We start from the raw sequence: 23,340 nt of genomic DNA on the forward strand, positions 1-23,340 counted from the left end.
TTGAGTTAGCGGGGGTTTAATTAGTCGATGGAGTTGATTTCAAGCACCATTGACTCACCCTACCTTAGCCATTCCGGAGCTCTAAAACTAACAAATAACTGTATATGTCCGTCTTGTGTCTTATCTTTCCATTCCAACAATAATTTACAGAAAAATATGGCATATTTTATAGATGGTTTGAATTGTGATTAATTACGATTAATTAATTTTTAAGCTGTAATTAACTCGATTAAAATTTTTTATCGTTTGACAGCCCTAGTAAAAAGATGTCAATGTTATGGAGGTGGGGAACACACCACTAATTTTGCTACTGAAATTTTGCTACAACCTGCATCAGAGTTTGCACAACATTAAACTGTGTGAATTTCCTAACCTGCAAAACTTGAGTAGGAAGCTGCTTAGAAGTGTCCTCCACTTTTGTATGTATTTTCTGCTGTTAACGTAAATTAAACTGTGACAAATGTAGTGAACAGAGGTTTACCCCCTTCTACCTAATTTTCATTTTGTTTTTGTGGTCTTAAAGTAACACTTGGTAACTTTTCAGTTTTGGTTGATTTTAGCTACGCTGGTGGACAAAAGTGGTAGTTTTTGAAGACTGTGTTTCCCATGAGGACCAGCGCATGAGCGCATAGTGTCTTCCTATGAGGTGCGTAACAGAAAATAATTGAGAAGCACTGGTATAACTCAATACAGATTTATTTTGCAATTAACAGTTAGCCTATCAGTTAATTAGGTTCATATTTGTGAAAAATGTAGCCCTGACCCCCGTTTACCCAATCTGTTTGGCCTTATTAATGTCCCGTCCCCAGCGAAAAGTGTACATGCATGTTATGCTGTTATATCCTCCCTACCAATGTTGAGCCCAAACCTACACCTTTGTTCATGCATGCTAACCACCAGTGTTGGGAATAACGCCGTTATAAATAACGCCGTTACATAACGGCGTTATTTTTTTTCAGTAACGGGGTAGTCTAACTAATTATTTTTTCCGCCGTTACAACACCAATACCGTTACTGACGCTCAGAAGCGGTGCGTTACTTACTTTGAATAAATTGTAGAAACTACCAGCCGCAGCGAGTCTACTTTGCTCTATTTATTTGTCATCCAAGACTTGGGGTGCGTTCAGGTTCATAGCAATGAAAATAGTAAACACACATAGCCTACCTTTGCAAGAACGATGGAGTTGCCGTTTGATACGGTCATAATGTGCAGGTCCTGCACCCATCCGCAGCAAAACTGTAGCTTTGTAGCGATTTGTAATTTCGGAATCGCTGATGAGTTTAGTAACATACACCAAACAATACACACAGCAGAATGTCCATTTTGCGTAATTGTGGAAGCCCGTCGACACCTTTACTCCATTTGTCTTCGGCTTGCTTGTAAGGGTCAACATTGTTCACATCCTTAAGTTTGATCACATATCTGTTCTTAGCCTTAGTAACGAGTTTGTCTCTTTATCGAACTGGCAAATTAAAGTTTAATATCCCGTGAGCCAGACCTGCTTCCAATATGGCTGCGTTGTTGTCAAATCTCACGTAATCCCCCATTCTGTGACGTAAACGCTCGAGCCTAATAGTGCATGTACTTCAGAGCCAGTGTTTTCACACACAAACCGGAAAAGTGCGTGCGTCAAACACACACACGCAAAACAGATGCAGAGGGATATGATGGCAGAGCATTCAGAGGAAATTTTGTCCTTTACGAGGTGGAAATATAAACACTATTTCAACTTGGTCAAAATTAAAAGAAAGAACGTGCATGTAAAGTGTCATTTATGTCCCGGGGCAAAGCTTTTGTCGACATCTGTGGTAAGTAGAGATGTCCCGATCGATTGGATGCCGATCGATCGGGTCCGATCACGTCATTTTCAAAGTATCGGAATCACAAAAAAATATCGGACATGCCTTTTTTAATATATATATTTTTTAATTAAATTGTTTTCTAATTGTATGTAATGTTACAGACAAAATGTCTTACACTCATCCAGAGTCTGTAGTTTTGGCTTAAAGTAGGGCTATCAAATTTATTGAGTTAACGGCGGTAATAACATTTAAATATTTAACGCAATGAACGCATGCGCTGCACTACCCACTCACGCATTTTCACGTTCAATCTATTATGGCCCCATCTTACGTATTCATAGAATTAAAAGGCAACGTAAAATGAGTAGAGAGAATTTTGGCAGCCTTTGAAGATGTTTTTTAATTAGCTAAAGACTTACAATCCCCCTCTTAACCATTAGAATTATCGTGCCAAGCAATGTGGTGAAGAAAGGTAGTAGTTGATCTTTTTCTTAACACCCTTTGTTATTTCCCAATGCAGAGAAGATATATCAATTGGTATCACGACGCACAGTCATGGTTGCACTTCCCATCATGCATTTGGGCAGAAGTTAAATGGCAGCAGTATCATTTACTGAAAGCTCAACAAATACACTAGATGGCAGTATTTAGTCACAATATACAAAGTCACATTTATCCTTTAAGAATTACAAGTCTTTCTATCCGTGGATCCCTCTCACAGAAAGAATGTTAATAATGTAAATGCCATCTTGAGGATTTATTGTCATAATAAACAAATACAGTACTTATGTACTGTATGTTGAATGTATATATTCGTCCGAGTTTTATTCACTTTTTTCTTAATGCATTGCCAAAATGTATATGATCGGGAAAAATTATCGGGAATGATTGGAATTGAATCGGGAGCAAAAAAAAAAAGCAATCGGAACGGGAAATATCGGGATCGGCAGATACTCACACTAAAACGATCTGGATCGGATCGGGAGCAAAAAACATGATCGGAACAACCCGAGGTGTAAGCAATGGCGTACTGCATGCAGGCTATTTTTAGACCGTGACGTAACATCGTAAAGCGGAAGTAAAGCCGAAGTGGGACATTATAGACCCACCCTCGCATAGACCCAACATAAAAAGTGCTACTTTTCTCCGGTAATCTTTCAAAAGCGAACATGCCGATCACGCATTGCTTTTTTGGAACTTGTAGAAACGACTCTAGACATTACGACACATGAAGGATGTTTTCTTCATACGTTTCCGGAAACCAAAAACTCTAGAGGAAAAACTGTGAAGACCGAATCAACTTGCGCGGACTTTAACACCAGCTCGGCGAATCCATTCACGTTTCATATGCAGTAAACATTATGTTGGGTTGGCATGGTCTTTCAGAGGACAAAGAGGTAAGCCATTTTTATATTTTTAACTTATTTTTTTAGCGTAACGTTGTGCCGTACTGCTTCTGTCTGACAATGAATGACCTGAAAAGAATTTACAATAGTATCCGACTGCCACTGTTACCGTTTCTGTTATATATATATATATAAAACAACTTTAGTAAGGGAAAAGTGTAAATAAATTATAGGATTAAGATGTGTTATCAATGAAAAAATTAAAAGTGTTCGTTGGCTGTCACTGAGTAGCATTTGCGATCGCTACACAAAGCTAACTAAATTACCCCCAAGAACGGTAAGAGACGTAGGACAACCAGAGGATATATAAGAAAGACAGGGCTGATGGTAAAGGATAGCTTGTTGAAACAGGAGAACGTCATTGTCAGTCGCGTCAATAAAAAAGCTAAAGCTATGCTTAGGTCGGCTCGTTTTTTTCGTCTTTTTCAGCCTTCGACACTAAAGCCATCTCTTTAACTGAACATTTTTATGTTCTTCCACATCTTTGCTAGTGAATTTGGCACCAGGCACATCATTTTCAGAGAGAATTGGTAGGTTTAACTCTGTAAACATCTCCTTCGTACACGATTTCCATTCATTTCCTATTAGGGACAAACGGTGGCTACACAAACGGTTAGCAACAGTAGCTAATGTCATGAATATTAATGAGCGGAAGTGACGTATTGCTTGCGGTACGCCATTCAAATCTGTTTATTTTTGTTGCACTTGCAAGTGTAGGATAAATCTGTTGCTGGTGAGGTGCAATAAATATTACAAGGTTCTATAACACAACTACCTGTCTGTTCTTCTCTTTTCAACTGACTCGAATACTGCTCAGAAAATTTCAGATTCTTTGACATCCAACAACTTCTTTTTAAAGAAACGGAAATAGTTACTTTCCCTGGTAACTAGTTACCTTTCCTATAGAGTAATTCCGCTACTAACTCAGTTACTTTTTGGAAGAAGTAGTGAGTAACTATAACTTACTTTTTTAAACTAACGTGCCCAACACTGCTAAGTTGCTGCGCATCGATCATCAACTTTTACAAAAACGGCGCTCCACGCAATCTGTCCCTCCTCTTTTCAGTCACCTTTATGTTGTTATGTGTTGTCCGCTCCTCACACACACACACATGCACCCACACCCACACAAACCGCGTTACGGAGAGGGGAAGGGGGTGGAGTTGTGTTGAGTATTTCAACTAGTGTAGGAGAAACCTGCCTGTCCGCTCAGGGCTGGGGAGGCGGCGCTTGTGGGGCGTGGGACTCCAGACAAAGAAGACACACTCACACACTCACGCACAACGCTCACACACACAAGAGTCGACTCGGACAGCTGGAAACGATCTCCAACTCCTGGGACTACTTTTTCTATTTTTTTTCACCCCCCTGGCTAACAAAGCTGTCAAAAAGGGGGAGCTCTGCGTTTTCCAGCTGTTTGGATCCATAAGTTGTGTTGCCATATGTTGTGTGTAAAAGTACGTGTGTATTAACGTGCTTGGGATGGCAAAGAGGGGCTGGCTCCGCTCTTAGCTCTCCGCCATGGGGGGTTGCCATAGTTACCCCACCGCCACCAAGGCGGACGGCAACGCTCCTCCCGACGTCTGCAATGACAAACTGTAAGTTGTGCTTTTACGTTTGCTTCTTTTCCAGTCCAATCCTTTCAAGGGAAAAAAAAATGGAAAAATGTTCTCCAGATAACAGCTTATGTGCATTGCATACTTGTGTGATGGCATCAGTGGATTCCTAAGGCAGAGGAGTCGTGCAAAGCGAAAGCAGGGAGCTGAAGTTACTGTGCAAATGTTTGCTCTTTGAATACATGGGTGTCGATTCCACCCGGGCGACAGGACAGCAGGAAAAGGTAAACACACGTCACCTGCAGTGTGTTTATACACAAACACACCAGCTGTGGGTCCATTGTGTGTTCAAGAGTGGATCTCCATTATAGACCCTGAGGCCTTAAAGGGGTTCCGAGCAAAGAAGTCGAGGCAGGACAGGATGTTCACTCCATTTCCTTCCACCGAGCACCACAGTTTGTGGGTGGGGGGTATTTCCACTAAGGGGTACCAAAATAGGCCAGTACGGTGACTTGTGGTTAGCACATCTGCATCGCAGTTCTGGTTTCCATTCTTTTCCGTAGAGTTTGTTTTTCCTCATTCTTTCGTAGGTCTTCTCTGGGTACTCCGATTTCCTCCCAAATTCCTACAACATGCATGCATGGTGCACTAAAGACTCAATTTCTCGTAGATATGAATGGGAGTGTGAATACTTTGTCGATACGTGCCTTGTAATTGACTTGCGACCAGTCCAGGCTGTACTGACAACCACAGTACAGTTCCCGCCGGCCCTGAAAGAATATTTGCAGCTAGATACAGGACGGACTCCTGTGAGAAATGGACGATCATGTACATGCCGATCCTTTCCGTCAAGGATTTTGCAGATGCTTCCTTGATTTGAATGTATTCTGCTGTTTAGAATGAGCAGTTTCCTGGTTCATCCCAAAGTTCGAACGGGGCTGGTAGCACTTTTGTACTTGAGAAGCTTGCCACCATGACTGAGGGAATGGACAACCCTCCAGACTCCAGAAATTTGGGAGCTCAATCATGGGCCGAATTCAATGCATGAACTCCTTTGCAAAATGTATGCAGACTTGAACAAGTTGACTGCTCGGCAGAAATGGTCAACCGGATTTGGACAATTAATGACTGAGAAGCCACGGAGACTCAAGGCTGATGAAAAATACCAGAGTCAGCTTCATCCAAAACTACTGACTTCATTGGCAAACCAGTCATTATAGGCTGTTATCATGTCACTGTCCTGTCTGTTATGCAGACAGGAAGCTTAGTCTGGCATCTCTTTCACTTACTGCTTCCTCTTGTGTACTTATGTCCCAGACAAGGCTTGCCTGTGACTGTCATCATCATCATCATCAGAAGACACAGAGACAAAGGGCCTATGCAACTGATGAAGGACACGGATTGAAACATAAACACACACCCTTTAATGCAACGCCTCACCTAACCCGCTACATTGGTCACAGTGTAGTCTGGAACGGGTGATTTGAACGCCTAGTATGGGTGCGCATGCACCTCCCTGTTGTGCTACATTGGGGGTCCCCAACCTTTTTTGCACCACGGACCGGTGTAATTTGTTTTTTTTTTTTCACGGACCGGTGTTCTGTCAAATTTTTCACCCTTACAAAATTTTGCTCCCAAAGCTTTTATGGCGGTGAAACAAGCCCTCTCTTATAGTCAGTTGGACTCTCAATGTTATCCAACGGTGCTAAAAAAAAACTATTTACAGTGGGGCAAATAAGTATTTGGTCAACCACCAATTGTGCAAGTTCTCCTACTTGAAAAGATTAGAGAGGCTTGTAATTGTCAACATGGGTAAACTATGAGAGAGAGAATGTGGGGGGGGGGGGGGGAATCGCTGGAAACAGAAATGTCATTTAATCCATCCGCGGGCGACCATGAGATAACGATTGTACGACACTGTGCGGGTGTGCGCTGGTCCCTCTTAAAGCAAAACACTACTGCTTTTGTCCACCGGTGTTGCTAAGAGCGACCAAAACTGAAAAGTTACCTATTTTTGCTTTAAATATATATACAGTGGGACAAATAAGTATTTATTCAACCACCAATTGTTCTCCTACTTGAAAAGATTAGCGAGGCATGTAATTGTCAAAATGGGTAAACCCCAACCATGAGAGACAGAATGTGGAGAAGAAAAAAAAAAAAAAAATCACATTGTTTGATTTTTAAAGAATTTATTTGCAAATTAGAGTGGAAAATAAGTATTTGGTCACCTACAAACAAGCAAGATTTCTGGCTGTCAAAGAGGTATAACGTCTTCTAACGAGGTCTAACGAGGCTCCACTCGTTACCTACATTAATGGCACCTGTTTTAACTCATTATCAGTATAAAAGACACCTGTCTACCTCAGTCAGTCACACTCCAAACTCCACTATGGCCAAGACCAAAGAGCTGTCGAAGGACCCCAGAGACAAAATTGTAGACTTGCACCAGGCCGGGTAGACTGAATCTGCAATAGGTAAAACGCTTGGTGTAAAGAAATCAACTGTGGGAGCAATTATTAGAAAATGGAAGACATACAAGACCACTGAAAATCCCCCTCGATCTGGGGCACCATGCAAGATCTCACCCCGTGACGTCAACGATAACAAGAACGGTGAGCAAAAATCCCAGAACCACACGGGGTGACCTAGTGAATGACCTACAGAGAGCTGGGACCACAGTAACAAAGGCTACTATCAACACATTGCGCCGCCAGGGACTCAAATCCTGCACTGCCAGACGTGTCCCCCTGCTGGAGCCAGTACACGTCCAGGCCTGTGTGCGGTTCGCTAGAGAGCATTTGGATGATCCAGAAGAGGACTGGGAGAATGTGTTATGGTCAGATGAAACCAAAATAGAACCTTTTGGTAGAAACACAGGTTCTCGTGTTTGGAGAAGAAAGAATACTGAATTGCATCCGAAGAACACCATACCCACTGTGAAGCATGGGGGTGAAAACATCATGCTTTGGGTCCATTTGTCTGCAAAGGGACCAGGACGACTGATCTGTGTAAAGGAAAGAATGAATGGGGCCATGTATCGAGAGATTTTGAGAGAAAATCTCCTTCCATCAGCAAGAACATTGAAGATGAGACATGGCTGGGTCTTTCAGCATGACAATGATCCCAAACACACAGCCAGGGCAACAAAGGAGTGGCATCGTAAGAAGCATTTCAAGGTCCTGGAGTGGCCTAGCCAGTCTCCAGATCTCAAACACATAGAAAATCTGTGGAGGGAGCTGAAAGTCTGTGTTGCCCAACGACAGCCCCAAAACATCACTGCTCAAGAGGAGATCCGCATGGAGGAATGGGCCAAAATACCAGCAACAGTGTGTGAAAAGCTTGTGAAGAGTTACAGAAAACGTTTGGCCTCCGTTATTGCCAACAGAGGGTTTATAACAAAGTATTGAGATGAGCTTTTGGTATTGACCAAATACTTATTTTCCACCATGATTCACAAATAAATTCTTAAAAATTAAACAATGTGATTTTCTGTTTTTTTTTTCCACATTCTGTCTCTCACGGTTGTGGTTTACCCATGTTGACAATTACAGGCCTCTGTAATATTTTCAAGTGGGAGAACTTGCACAATTAGTGGTTGACTAAATACTTATTTGCCCCACTGTCCATCATCAACATACATGTGCAACACGAAAATGGCGTGAATCAATGCTTAACGACACTGTAAAAAAAATTGTAGTGTTTAGTTTGGAATCGCTGCATTCGCGATCATTTTTAACGTTACGCGCATGCCAAATTTGTCAGAACACCAACATATGTGCGGCAGAAAAATACAGCAAATATAAAATAACATTTGTTTTCAGACCCGTCGTGTTAAGTGCAGGGACAATACAACTCACCCGCTGAATCAGTGGGAGGCCTGAGCTTGTTTCGTTGAGAGGAGATGGTCCCAAGATGGGAGAGTGAGAGAAGCCCTCTTCACAAAGATACGATGTTGGAAACTGTAGCACAGTTTTCAGTGCTCTCCTAGTGATGTCAGGATATTCCGAAATGACTTTAATACAGAACCTCGGTGGAGTTGTTGTCTCAAATGTACGTTTAGGGTCGGCGTGATTTGTGATCTGTACAAGCTGATAATCCGGTTGCACAGACATGCTCGAATCACTCGGTTTAGTCACCAATGGGTAACGAATCCACTCCTTCGCAGTTCGTGGGTCTTTAGTGATTGAGAAGTAGCATAGATTTTGTTTTCTTCGAGGTTGTAGGCTCATCTTCTGGCTCGTCAGGTGCCCTTTTCCCCGTAAAAAATCTGTCCAAAGACGTCTGTTTTTCAGTCATTCTAGTGTCGGGGCTAATTATTTCCGGGAACCAATGTGATGGGCGACGACCTACGTCATACGTTATTATCGAGGACAAGCGCACATAGATATAAAAAACATGATGTACTGCTAGCAGTCCAATCAATGGATTTCTATGGCGACATTCTATCGTGTAGTATTATATCTAGAGTAGACAGGGATATTGGTGTGAAGGGGCACACGCCAAAGTTAATTTGGCCAGAATGCAGTCGTTAATAAATTACTATTTCTGTGCGGCCCGGTAGCAAATGCGCCACAGGTTTGGGACACCTGGAGCATCCGCAATACCCAACATAGTCAATCAAAGAATTGTAATCAAAGGTGCCTAATCCTTTTTTATACCGTTCTGTGCTCTACATAGAACAATAACACTCAGACATTTGTTGTGTTTTCCATCCAGAAAACGCGCAATTTGAGTCACAAAATTTGAAGTTTAAGAATTCAAAAGATTGAGCCCTAAGAGAATATTGCCTAAGAACAAAAATGTCTGCCATAACTAAGGCAAAGAATCCCAGCAATTCTGTCATCAACATTGTTACGTCTGCTCGAGAGAAATCAAACAGCGCATTGTCTTCTAGTCAACGCACTGTTTCCCTCGGCGTCATTTATGAACAATGTAGTATTTTTTTGTCAGAAAAAATAATCGTTAACCTATTATCTGCCCTTGACGGGGGCCAATGAACGAACGTTCAATCGCTCCCTCGCTTTCATCATGAATTGGACGTCTAACTGCGTTAATGGCTTGGAAACTCAAGCGTTCACAGACGATTCTCACAGTTCAAATTAATTGAACATCTATTGTTGTTAAAGGCAGGCAATTTAATTAATTATTATTTAATTATAATCAATTATAGTATTTCTGGCAGCTATGAAGTTAATATACAGTGCTGGCCAAAAGTATTAGCACCCCTGGAATTCTGTCAGATATTGCTTACTTTCTCCCAGAAAATAATTGCAATTACAAATGCTTTGGTAGTTATGTCTTCATTTATTTTGCTTGAAATGAAAAAACACAAAAGAGAATGGAGAAAAAAAAAAGATATCATCATTTCACACAAAATTCCAAAAGTGAGCCGTACAAGTGTGGCACATAACAGGTGGTGGCAATCACTAAATCACACTTGTAGCCAGTTAAAATGGATTAAAGTTGACTCAACCTCTGTCCTGTGTCCTTGTGTGTACCACATTGAGCATGGAGAAAAGAAAGAAGACCATAAAACTGTCTGAGGACTTGAGAAGCAAAATTGTGAGGAAGCATGGGCAATCTCAAGGCTACAAGTCCATCTCCAAAGACCAGAATGTTCCTGTGTCTACCGTGCGCAGTGTCATCAATAGGTGTACAGCTCGTGGCACTGTGGCTAACCTCCCTAGATGTGGACTGAAAAGAAAACTGACAAGGGATTTCAATGAAAGATTGCGGATGGTGGATAAAGAACCTCAACTAACATCCAAACAAGTTAACGCTGTCCTGCAGTCCTAGGGTACAACAGTGTTAACCTGTACTATTCGTCGGTGTCTGGATGAAAAGCAACTCTATGGTAGGATACCCAGGAAGACCCCACTTCTGACCCAGAGACATAGAAAAAGCCAGGTTGGAGTTTGTCAAAACTTACATGAGAAAGCCAAAAATGTTTTGGAAGGATGTTCTCTGGTCAGATGAGACAAAAGTAGAGCTTTTTGGGAAAAGGCATCAACATAGAGTTTACAGGGGAAAACACCGAGGCCTTCAAAGAAAAGAACACGGTCCCCACAGTCAAGCAGGCGGAGGTTGCCTGATGTTTTGGGGTTGCTTAGCTGCCTCTGGCACTGGACTGCTTGACTGCGTGCAATGCATTATGAAGTACGAAGACTACCAACAAATATTGTAGCATAATGTAGGGCCCAGTGTGAGAAAGCTGGGTCGTCCTCAGAGGTCATGGGTCTTCCAGCAGGACAATGACCCCAAACACACCTCAAATGCACTAGAAAATGGTTTGAGAGAAAGCACTGGAGACTTCCAAAGTGGCCAGCAATGAGTCCAAACCGGAATCCCATTGAACACCTGTGGAGAGATCTGAAAATGGTAGTTTGGAGAAGGCACCCTTCAAATCTCAGAGAACTAGAGCAGTTGGCCAAAGAAGAATAGTCTAAAATTCCAGCAGAGCATTGTAAGAATCTCACTGATGGATACTGGAAAGCGGTTGTTCGCAGTTATTTTGTCTAAAGGTTGTGCTACTAAGTATTAGGCTGAGGGTGCCAATATTTTTGTCCGGACCATTTTTGGAGTTTTGTGTAAAATGATAGTGATTTAAAAAAAAAAAAAATCTTTCCAAAGCTCCAAAGCATTTGTAATTGCAATCATTTTTTCTGACAAATTGAGAATTATCTGACAGAATTGCCAATACTTTTGGCCAGCACTATACAGCACTAACAATGCCATCCAACAGTAGAAACACTGAACAAGTTAGGATGTTTTGTTCAAAAACAGCCCATTTTGAAGTGCACCGCCGTAAATTCGTCAAACCTTCAACAACCTCACTGACCTTTTTGTTGGACTTGGGCTATTCGAGTTCTTCTCAGCGCCCCGCACACAACTGATAGTAAGCAGGCGAGGTCACAGCGAGCAAACTCCCAGCTGCTGTCTAAAAGCAGATGGCAGCTGTCCGTTTCCGACTGCAAGTGTAATTTTTTTCATGACCAAGCTTGTAGTTCAATTGACCTCTTTATCAAATACTGAATCCTGGACTGCAAGACAAATATTCACACTTACTGGAGCTTAGCAGTTACTGAGTTGGAACTGAACCCATACTTCAGCAGATGAGCATACCACTACATCATCAGTGACTGTTGACAATTTAAAAAAAAAAAAAAAAAAAAAAAATGAAAAGAAAAGTGGTCTTTAAAAAGTGCAGTCATTGTACGTACTATTTTGTTAGTTTTTTATTTAACATTGTATATTTGACTGTTTGTTCCGTTCAATAAAATTCTGAAAGCGAATCTTTGACTAAAACCCGCTTATTCTCCATTAGAGATATTACCTAATTTTGGCAGAGCATGTGAATTTGCCCGTACCTTAAATTGTGGCTCATAACTAGGGCTGTCGAAATGATCGCGTTAACGGGCGTTTATTAATTTTTTTAAAAAAATTAATCACGTTAAAATACTTGACGCAATTAACGCACTCCCCCCGCTCAGACAGATTTAAATGACAGTACAGTAAACCGCTTGTTAATTGTGTTTTATGGAGTTTTGCCGCCCTCTGCTGGCGCTTGGGTGCGACTGATTTTATAGGCTTCAGCACCCATGAGCATTGTGGAAGTAATTATCGACATCAACAATGGCGGGCTACTAGTTTATTTTTAGATTGAAAATTTTACAAATTTTATTAAAACAAAAACATTAAGAGGGGTTTTAATATAAAATTTCTATAACTTGTACTAACATTTTTCTTTTAAGAACTACAAGTCTTTCTATCCATGGATCGCTTTAACAGAATGTTAATAATGTTAATGCCATCTTGTTGATTTATTGTTATAATAAACAAATAGTCCTTATGTACTGTATTTTGAATGTATATATCCATCTTGTGTCTCCAACAATAATTTACAGAAAAATATGGCATATTTTATGATGGTTTGAATTGCAATTAATTGCGATTAATTACGATTAATTAATTTTTAAGCTGTAATTAACTCGATTAAAAATTTTAATCGTTTGACAGCCCTACTCATAACATAAAATGTAAAAATGTAGGATCCTTAATTAAATGGACTTCAAAAGCGTCTTGGGAGGATCCCTGAGAAAACACAATGGAGATTCAAACAGAGATCTCCTGACTGTCTCAGACATGCTAACCACTACTATCCTCCTAGTATTAAAAAATGAAGTGTAACAGCACGTGTCTTCACTGTGCGCTGCTTTACTGCTTTGCATGTAGAGTATTCAAATTTTGCAAATCATCTATTTTTTTTTGTTTTGTTTTTTTTGTTCACTTCCCTCGTTTGTGGGCGAGAGGAGTAATAGCATAGAAATTCACTTTCTGCTTTTTATTAACCCCTTGATATTGAAACATTTATTTCCCATTTCAACTAGGAAAGGCTGGCAGCAATCCAATGACGGATTGGACGTCTATTGCTGTCAATGGCATCCAAATAGTTAAGCTATGCTAAGTCACAAAAGATCTATAAAACAAAACCAAGCCGACAAAAATCCCAGAGCAACATACACACAGGCCACAGTTATTTGAATATGTCTTTATTCTGTTTTTTCAATTCATTACAATATATTTCTTCAAGTTCTATATTTTTAAATTAATTTTATTTCATTTCAAATTATTTATATTTTTATTACTCATGTTTTTTTTAAAAAAACTTTTAAATTATTATTAAAGGTACGATGCAGCATTTTTAGTGGTCATTTTAAATACATTTTTTTTTACTCCATGCATGCTCCACCAATGCCATGATGAGTAAACAGTGCCCTGACATTTTGAGACTGCCCCTAAAAGCCCTTTTCCTTCCCTTCAATAGAGTGAGTTTGTGTTGAACACTCTGGGCGAATACGCGCCTGTGCATGTCCATGCGCATCCCCGCGGCTAGTTTCACCGAGCCTCCGTCTCGTCCCCGCTTGGCAAAAAAACTTTTGTAACCCACATTAGACTTGCTACAAACAGTAAAAAGTTACGATTGCCATTTTTATATTTCTGGTGCCAAATGCATTTTGCTTTATTTTCACTCTCGTACATGCATGTGTGCAATGCACGAACTTAAAGGGGAAATTCAGAATTTTTTACATTAAGCTTAATCTTAGAGATACCGGGAGTTGAGCTCATTGGAGTTGATTTCAACAAATTCCGTGCAGTTTGTCAGTTATTTGTTAGTTCCAGGGCTCCGGAGTGACTAAACTAGCACGAGTCAATGGTGCCTGCTTAGCATGGCAATAAAAAAAAACAAAAAAAAAACGTGCTTAACAGATCTAAAATAGTCAAATAAATTTAAAATGCAGATCATTTCTCCAAATTCCCATGTGGCCAAAACAATGTCACACATAACTGCCGTAATTCATTTCATTCCACGGGACTATTTTTTTAGTTGCGTAATGCGACCACAATAGAGAGGAGTGTTTCGGCCACTCGTGCTCAGTCTGCTTGACAGTCCCTTTCCCGCAACAAAATCAGCGGTGAAAAAAAACGATGTGATATCACTCCGCCCTGCTTGCTTAGACAGCCTGTTCCCTGCAGAGCTGCTGGATTACAAATTCTGCTGTTCATACTACAAACATTGACATGCAGTGGTAAGTTTTAATAACTTTATCCTAAAAACATAGCCAATACTATTGATTGCATGGTTCATTGGTGGTTCTCATGTGTGCATATGTTGTTTTTTATTGGTGTGCTAAGCAGGCACCATTGACTTACTCTAGTTTAGCCACTCTGGAGCCTTGAAACTAACAAGTAACTAACAAATTGCACAGAATTTGTTGAAATCAACTCCACTGACTAAGTAAACCCACGCTAACTCGAAGATTAAGCCTTATGTTAAAAATTCTGAACTTCCCCTTTAACACATGCTGCAGTTACACAGTCGTGAGTAAAAAAGTGACAAACTCCATATAGCACTTTTAGGCCATGTCTACGCCGAGAAGGGATTTTTTTTTTTTAAACTGAGGATCCTGCCCTCATACGTCCTGAAAAAAATAATTACGTCTGCACCACCACGTTTGTAGAAAAAAAACAACCTCTGCAAACGGCATTTATTCGCTTTTAAGTCCTTCACATGTGTTCCTTAATATGGAGCAATGCTACAGTTTATAAATAAATGGAAGCAAAAAGCACCTGTCTAATATATAGACTATATACAGTGCCTTGCAAAAGTATTCGGCCCCCTTGAATCTTGCAACCTTTCGCCACATTTCAGGCTTCAAACAAAGATATGAAATTTAATTTTTTTGTCAAGGATCAACAACAAGTGGGACACAATCGTGAAGTGGAACAACATTTATTGGATAATTTAAACTTTTTTAACAAATTAAAAACTGAAAAGTGGGGCGTGCAATATTATTCGGCCCCTTTACTTTCAGTGCAGCAAACTCACTCCAGAAGTTCAGTGAAGATCTCTGAATGATCAAATGTTGTCCTAAATGACCGATGATGATAAATAGAATCCACCTGTGTGTAATCAAGTCTCCGTATAAATGCACCTGCTCTGTGATAGTCTCAGGGTTCTGTTTAAAGTGCAGAGAGCATTATGAAAACCAAGGAACACACCAGGCAGGTCCGAGATACTGTTGTGGAGAGGTTTAAAGCCGGATTTGGATACAAAAAGATTTCCCAAGCTTTAAACATCTCAAGGAGCACTGTGCAAGCCATCATATTGAAATGGAAGGAGCATCAGACCACTGCAAATCTACCAAGACCCGGCCGTCCTTCCAAACTTTCTTCTCAAACAAGGAGAAAACTGATCAGAGATGCAGCCAAGAGGCCCATGATCACTCTGGATGAACTGCAGAGATCTACAGCTGAGGTGGGAGAGTCTGTCCATAGGACAACAATCAGTCGTACACTGCACAAATCTGGCCTTTATGGAAGAGTGGCAAGAAGAAAGCCATTTCTCAAAGATATCCATAAAAAGTCTGGTTTAAAGTTTGCCACAAGCCACCTGGGAGACACACCAAACATGTAGAAGAAGGTGCTCTGGTCAGATGAAACCAAAATTGAACTTTTTGGCCACAATGCAAAACGATATGTTTGGCGTAAAAGCAACACAGCTCATCACCCTGAACACACCATCCCCACTGTCAAACATGGTGGTGGCAGCATCATGGTTTGGGCCTGCTTTTCTTCAGCAGGGACAGGGAAGATGGTTAAAATTGACGGAAAGATGGATGCAGCCAAATACAGGAACATTCTGGAAGAAAACCTGTTGGTATCTGCACAAGACCTGAGACTGGGACGGAGATTTATCTTCCAACAGGACAATGATCCAAAACATAAAGCCAAATCTACAATGGAATGGTTCAAAAATAAAAGTATCCAGGTGTTAGAATGGCCAAGTCAAAGTCCAGACCTGAATCCAATCGAGAATTTGTGGAAAGAGCTGAAGACTGCTGTTCACAAACACTCTCCATCCAACCTCACTGAGCTCGAGCTGTTTTGCAAGGAAGAATGGGCAAGAATATCAGTCTCTCGATGTGCAAAACTGATAGAAACATACCCCAAGCGACTTGCAGCTGTAATTGGAGCAAAAGGTGGCGCTACAAAGTATTAACGCAAGGGGGCCGAATAATATTGCACGCCCCACTTTTCAGTTTTTTATTTGTTAAAAAAGTTTAAATTATCCAATAAATTTTGTTCCACTTCACGATTGTGTCCCAGTTGTTGTTGATTCTTGACAAAAAAATTAAAATTTTATATCTTTATGTTTGAAGCCTGAAATGTGGCGAAAGGTTGCAAGGTTCAAGGGGGAAGAATACTTTTGCAAGGCACTGTATATAGTTGACTCTAAATGTAAATATTGGTCTCATGTGTTACGTAGGAAAACAGTTTGTCGCAGACAGTGATGTTTCCACAGTTAAATCTTCGGTTATCAGTGTCCATAGGATGGCGCTACAAACACAGAATTTGCACGTATTCACTTTGGTAGGAGTTTTTAAGAATCCTCGTTTTCAATGCCCAAAAAATGCATGTTCGTGTAGACGAGGCCTTTATTTGTGGGATTTTTTTGTTGTTGTTGAAAAATGTAATTTTTTTTTTTTTAACTATTTAAATAATTGCTTTTTTTTACTCCGAAAATGGATCCTTTAATGAATTCATTTAATTCAAGTTATTAATATATGTTTTTATTAGCCTTGGCAAAAATACACCTGGGCAACAGTAATATTGTACTACAATTGGATGTCAAATGAGAGCTGCAAAATAATCATGACATCTGTCCTATATGAACTAAATAAAAACATTGAAGGAAAAAAAAAATCATAATTTTTCCATGAAAGAATTAAAGGGAAAACAGTCAATCAAATAAAAATCTAATCAAACCATTTTTGAAAATATCCTAGTACCGTATTGGCCCGAATATAAGACGGTGTTTTTTACATTGAAATAAGACTGAAAAAGTGGGAGTCGTCTTATATTCGGGGTCTAGACATTATACCCATTCACGACCCTAGATGGCGCCAGATTAAGATTAAGCGAATGCTGAACTTGAGGAGTAATGTTCTGTCATGAGAGATCTCAGCTACTCTCAGGGTTAACCAGTTTGCATTATTTTATTGCAATGTTTTTCCTTATTCAGATTTGTTTCATGACTACAGTTACAATTAGACCTCACTTTGATGGTTAATGCAGTTATTGCAATTTTGTTGTTTTATCAAAATAGATTGGTTTATTTACATTTCAAAAACCAGAAGCCATTCATTTACGAATGTGATTGTACTTTAGTTTAAATATTTAGATGTTCAGATATTAAGATTTGATTGAGGCAAAATAACATGCTTTTTCTCTCAAATATATTGTTATAATCATTTGTTTTGGATGTACTGTAATTATTTTCTGTATAAAAATTAATTTGTTGTTCAAAAAGTCTTTTTTCAAACTTGAGTCTTGAAAAAGAGGGGGTAGTCTTATAATCAGGGCCGTCTTATATTCGGGCCAATACGGTATTTCAGAATCACATTTTATAGTCTCTGCACTCTCTTTAAAGGGGAATCAACAACAACATCTTGGACGCGCGTCCGTACCTCCAGCATGAGTACACGTGCCAGCACATTAACAACATGGACATGTGCGCGCTCACGTCCCTACCGCCCGGCGTGGACAAAACCGAGTGGTTGGCCAGCAATAGTGAGTATAACTCTTGATTTTCAATGACAACCCAGCTAAAGAGGATGTGACACCTCATTGTCCCCACTCCCCACAGCCGTGTGGTTTTTCAAGCACATAAACCTGTTCTCCAGCGCGCTGTCCGAGTTCTGCACCCCCAGCACCTGCCCGACCGCCTGTGGACCGGGCGACACGTGAGTTAATGGCAATCCGCACCGTGAAATGGAGTTGTCAGATAATAAGGATATTTATGCTCATGTTATTTTGTGAAATGAACCTTTTCAAAGTGTCCGTGTTTTATGTGCAATTCTGCTGCCATATAAAGGGAAGAAACCCAGTGAAGCCGTTAGGCAGGTTTTGAAGATGACCTTTTGTCAGATTTCAACTTTTTCCAGTTCCATGATTAAAATTTAGGTGTGTCCAGGTTGATGCTTGCCTTCGAGGCAGTTTGGGATTTGATTTGAATCGCTATGTGAGCACGTTTCAAATCAGTTAGTGTGTGACGTCACACCCCGCTTTATTATGCAAGTACCTGTCTACTCTGTAAAAAACAAAAAAACAAAACAAAAACATAAAACTGTCCAATTTGTGCTTCCGACACACTCACTCACCAGTGGGTATTAAGAGTTAATATGTACTATTAACCCTTTCGTGCATGAATTATGATACTTTTATTTGTTTGTTTGTTTGTTTTGAACCCTTCAAGGCACTCATTTAACTAATTGGCTGCAATTAACGCCGCTGGACGTCCAATGACACTGAAATATAAGCAGTCACAGCCAATCTTCCGATTTAAATAAATTTGATGTCTTTTGCCATCATTGGCATTCAATTAATTAAATTGTATGAGGAAAAAAAAAAAATCAATTTTAGAGTGTTACGTAAGGCCAGAACCAATGTGTATTTGTTTTTTTTATTTTCATTGTTTTTATTAACATTGCATCAATTTATAAATTTGTTTATAAGTGCAAAAAATACTTTAATTATTAATAATAATAAATAAAACATAATAATAATAATTTAAGTTTTTTTTTAAATGAGCAAAAATAGTCACTTGCTCTATAAAGGGTTAAAGGTAGGGCTGCAGCTATCGGTTATTTTAGTAGTCGATTAATCGATGACCCTAGTTAGTTCGAATAATCGAGTAATAAGATAAGGAACATAAAAAAATAAAATACCTGAGCTGAGCCTCAAAGGGTATGAAATAAATAAATAAATACATGAGAATCTAAGTACAACAACAACAACAACAAAAACAATTGGCTAACTTACATAGCAGAAGTCTGCTAGCTTAAATGCTATAAAATACTGACTTTTTTTTTTTTTTTTTTTACAATGCTCTTAACAAATAGTTCAAACACGTATTCCTACAAAAAATGGCTAAATATACCTATAAACTAAATTAAGAATGCACGAAAAAAAACTGCTAAAAAAAAGAGAAAAAAAAAAGTAGTTTATACTGGTCTCTACAGGAAGCAGCTTGATTCAGCCATGTGAAATGAGTTGTCACATTCGCTGTTGCCACTAGAGGGCAGTGTATAGTCCCAAATCAATAAAACTAAATGCAAACACTTTCAAAACAAACCATTAAAACGCCACTTGAATGAAATGAATACTCGAAGCAGCAAAATTAAATTCGAATTTTTTTTTCTAATCGAATTACTCGAGTTAATCGATTAATCATTGCAGCACTAGTTAAAGGTGTCAACTTTTGAATAGCTGTCCACTGTAGTGACCCTGCAATGCAGTCAGCCACATACTAAACATGATTTGACTGTAAGGAGGTCCACTTTAAACATTTTTTATCTTGTTGAAAAATGTATTTACTTTTAGATTTTATTTAGACAACTACCGTAATTTTCGGACTATTTAGGTGCACCTGACTATAAGCTGCTACCCACTAAATTTGACAAAAAAAACGGCATTTGTTCATAGATAAGCCGCACTGGACTATCAGCCGCAGCTGTCCTCACTGTATTATGGGATATCAACACCAAAACATAGTAACCAGTAACACTTTGTTTGACAGCGGCATCATGAGACTGTCATAAGACCAAATGAACCACCAAGAAGCTTGGAACCAATTAGCAGCTTCGAGAAACTTCATTTGGCCATCACTGCTCCCTTGGGGGTGACTCTGTTGCCATCTGATGTCAACACTGTTGTCGTCCAAAAGGCCCCCTAGCATGCATTGCAGCGCTACAGGTGTAAAAACCAATCACAATTCATGTTCTATGCTAATTATTTCTTCAGTTACTGTTCCAGTTGTTTCATTAATTGCTAGTTATGGTATTTGGTAACACTTTATTTGACAGTGGCGTCATAAGACTGTCATAAGGCCATCATAATAACGACATGACACAGCCATGAGCATTGATGAATGCTTATGACAGATGTCATTTTGAGTCATCCGGAAAATGATCTCACTTTTGAATGGATGTAAAAGATCTGAGCAGGACATAAATGGAGTTAGTGACATAATTTGCAAGATGACACTTAACGACATCTGTCATAAGCATTCATTGATGCCCATGATAGTGTCATGTCATAATTATGACGGTCTTATGGCAATCTTATGATGGCACTGTAAAAATAGAGTGTTACCTGTTAACACAAATAAATCAGCAAATAAGCCGCACTAGACTATTAGACGCAGGATTCAAATTGAGGGGAAAAAAGTAGCGGTTTATAGTCCGAAAATTACTGTACTTGTGTTCAATAGTTTATAACTACTTTATTTCCCCTTTAATACTATGCCTTCTCCAGTGTTGTTAATAACAGCGTTACAATATAACGGCGTTACTAACGGCGTTATTTTTTTTCAGTAGTGGGTAATCTAATTAATTACTTTTCTCATCTTGGCAACGGCGTTACCGTTACTGAGGACGGAAAGGCATGCGTTACTATGCGTTACTATATTGGTCGAAAAGTCTGAGGGAGACGGACTCACCGAGACGACAGAGCAGAGCAGGAGCGGGGAGGAGGCAAGAAAGTTGTGACGCCGAGCAAACGCGATGCTAGGTAGCTCCAATAATACATGTTGTAGCCGATAGCCGGACAAACTACGCCCGCATGTTATGGTAGATATGGTAGACATAGTAGATATCCCATGTACTGGTTATAGATATAACTAGATGCAAAATGACAGCCGCCATCTTAAAGCAGTAGGCTTTTTAGGACGGCTCTGTTGTAGAGAAGAACCTCGCGAACCTAAGTAACTTTTTATCTAAAATACTTCTAAATCGGCAAAATCTTGACTTGAATCTTTCTTTAAATGATGAAACAGTTTTAAAACTTTCATATGTCGAAAGTAGAGAGAAGGGAACTAATGCAATAATGGGAGCAACTTTAACAACTTTTAACAGTTGATTCAGGGTAAAGGGTAAATTAGGGTAAAGAATTGAGCTCGGGCCAATTGTACCAAAAACCTCCACAAAAAACTTCACATAGTGTGGCCAATGTTTTTTTTTTTTTTTTTTTTTTTTGGAGGGAAAAAAAAAAAAAAACTAATTATCACCAATTACTTTGCCAAGTAACTGATTACTCTTACATTCAGGTAATTGAGTTAGTAACGCAATTACTTTTTGGGAGAAGTAATTTGTAACTATAATTAATTACTTTTTTTCAGTAAGATTAACAACACTGGCTTCTCCTACCTTTACCATTTAGAGTTTATTTTTGGATTGACGACCATGGCAGGAAGCTGAAGTGCTCTGCTCCTCTCTACTTTGACTATGCCATGTCCTACATTCAGGACCTACTCACAGATGAAGATGTATTCCCAACAAAAGCAGGTAAATACTGCAAATTGACTTTTGAGTCAATGGCACAGAAACATGATGATGCACGGCCATCATTTATGTACCTTTCAATTTCAGGCTCAGTGTTCCCCACGGGCTTCATTTTCCTGGTGCAGAAAGTGTTTTTGTTGCTGTTCAGGACTCTGGCCCACATCTACTGCTCCCACTTCCGGCAGACGCACGCAATGGGCCTCCACCCGCACCTCAACACGCTCTTCTCGCACCTCACACTCTTCTGCCGGCAGCACGGACTGCTGGACGCCGAAGACACAGAACCGCTGGAAGACCTCATCTCAGCTCTAGGACTGCAAGGAGGAACCTAGAACATGGAATGTGAAGGTTGGCCTTGAAAAGCAGTGACTTGGGAAAAGTACCAGGCCCCCGTTGTGTATAATTTTGTTTTTTTAAATCGTGGATAAAATAATGCTGCTTGCCTGCCATTGACGGAGATAGACGTCCAATCCATTTGAAATGGGACGGGCTGACAGTGACAGCGTCAATAGCAGCGATGAGTTAAGAAACAAAAACATTATTTAATTTGATTAAAAACTGCACAAAGAATCAACTGACTTAACTGACAATCCAGTTAAATGTGCACTCGTGTTTAACGTGCACCTGCCATGAAGTATATTTTCAAGACTGCATGATACACACACAGTATATCCTCCACTATAGGACCTATGAATTATTTAACTTGTGTTTGTTTGTATGTTATTCTTGTGCCAGAAACACTTTTCTGCAAAATAAATATGTATGTAGAACATCGGCAAAGTGGTCATTCTTTTTCTATAGATTTACTGACTGCTTGAAATACGGGCTATACAGCCGAGCTGTCAAGTAGACTGAGACAACATACAGTGAGGAGCAGAAGTATTTGCACCCTTAGTGATTTTGCAAGTTAATCCACTTAGAAAATAGGTAGAGGACTGAAATTTCAAACACACAGTAGGTGCATTTCCACACGTAGAGACACAATCTTTAAAGAAAAATCTGCATCACATTGTATCATTTTTCAATAATTTATTTGTAATTTACTAGGGTTCATGTGTATTTGTACCCCTGAGAATCAGCAATAATTATGACAATCAAAGAGTTGTATGTCAACTAAAGATGTCCCGATCGATCGGCATCACATCATATTCAAAGTATAGGAATCGGCAAAAAAATATCGGACATGCCTTTTTTTAATCTATATACTGTATATTTTTTATTTAAATCGTTTTCTAATTGTATTTAACATTACAGACAAAATGTCTTACACTCATCCAGAGTAGTTTTGGCTTAAAGTAGGGCTATCAAATTTATTGCGTTAACGGCGGTAAGTAAATTTTTTAATTAATCACGTTCAATAATTAACGTATGCGCTGCACGACCCACTCACGCATTGTCGCGTTCACTCTATAAAGACGCCGTTTTACCTATAGATAGCGCTAAAAGGCAGCGTATAATGAGAAGAGAAAATTTTGACAGCCTTTGGAGCCATTTTATATGTGGCTGAAGCCTTGCAATACCTCTTTCAGCAATTAAAATTGGCGTGGGAGGCAATGTGGGGAAGAAAGGTAGTAGTTGATCATTTTCTTAACACCCTATGTTCTTTCCCAACGCAGAGAAGATGTATCAATTGGTGCCCCTACGCACAGTCATGGTTGCAATTCCCATCAT

At 39.6% G+C, this 23,340-nt stretch overlaps 1 protein-coding gene across 1 annotated transcript; it reads left to right on the top strand.

Annotated features, from left to right (window-relative positions):
* The first annotated feature begins 4,437 nt into the window (after positions 1-4,437).
* On the top strand, positions 4,438-23,047 carry LOC130916785 (MOB kinase activator 2). The gene is made up of 5 exons (XM_057837753.1): positions 4,438-4,807; positions 17,760-17,899; positions 17,976-18,072; positions 21,548-21,672; positions 21,757-23,047. The coding sequence occupies exons 1-5, from the start codon at positions 4,731-4,733 to the stop codon at positions 21,999-22,001; spliced, it is 684 nt and encodes a 227-aa protein (XP_057693736.1). The 5' UTR covers positions 4,438-4,730; the 3' UTR covers positions 22,002-23,047.
* The last annotated feature ends 293 nt before the right edge of the window (positions 23,048-23,340 follow it).

The sequence above is a fragment of the Corythoichthys intestinalis genome, chromosome 5 (genome assembly GCF_030265065.1).
Source record: "Corythoichthys intestinalis isolate RoL2023-P3 chromosome 5, ASM3026506v1, whole genome shotgun sequence".
NCBI lineage: Eukaryota > Metazoa > Chordata > Actinopteri > Syngnathiformes > Syngnathidae > Corythoichthys > Corythoichthys intestinalis.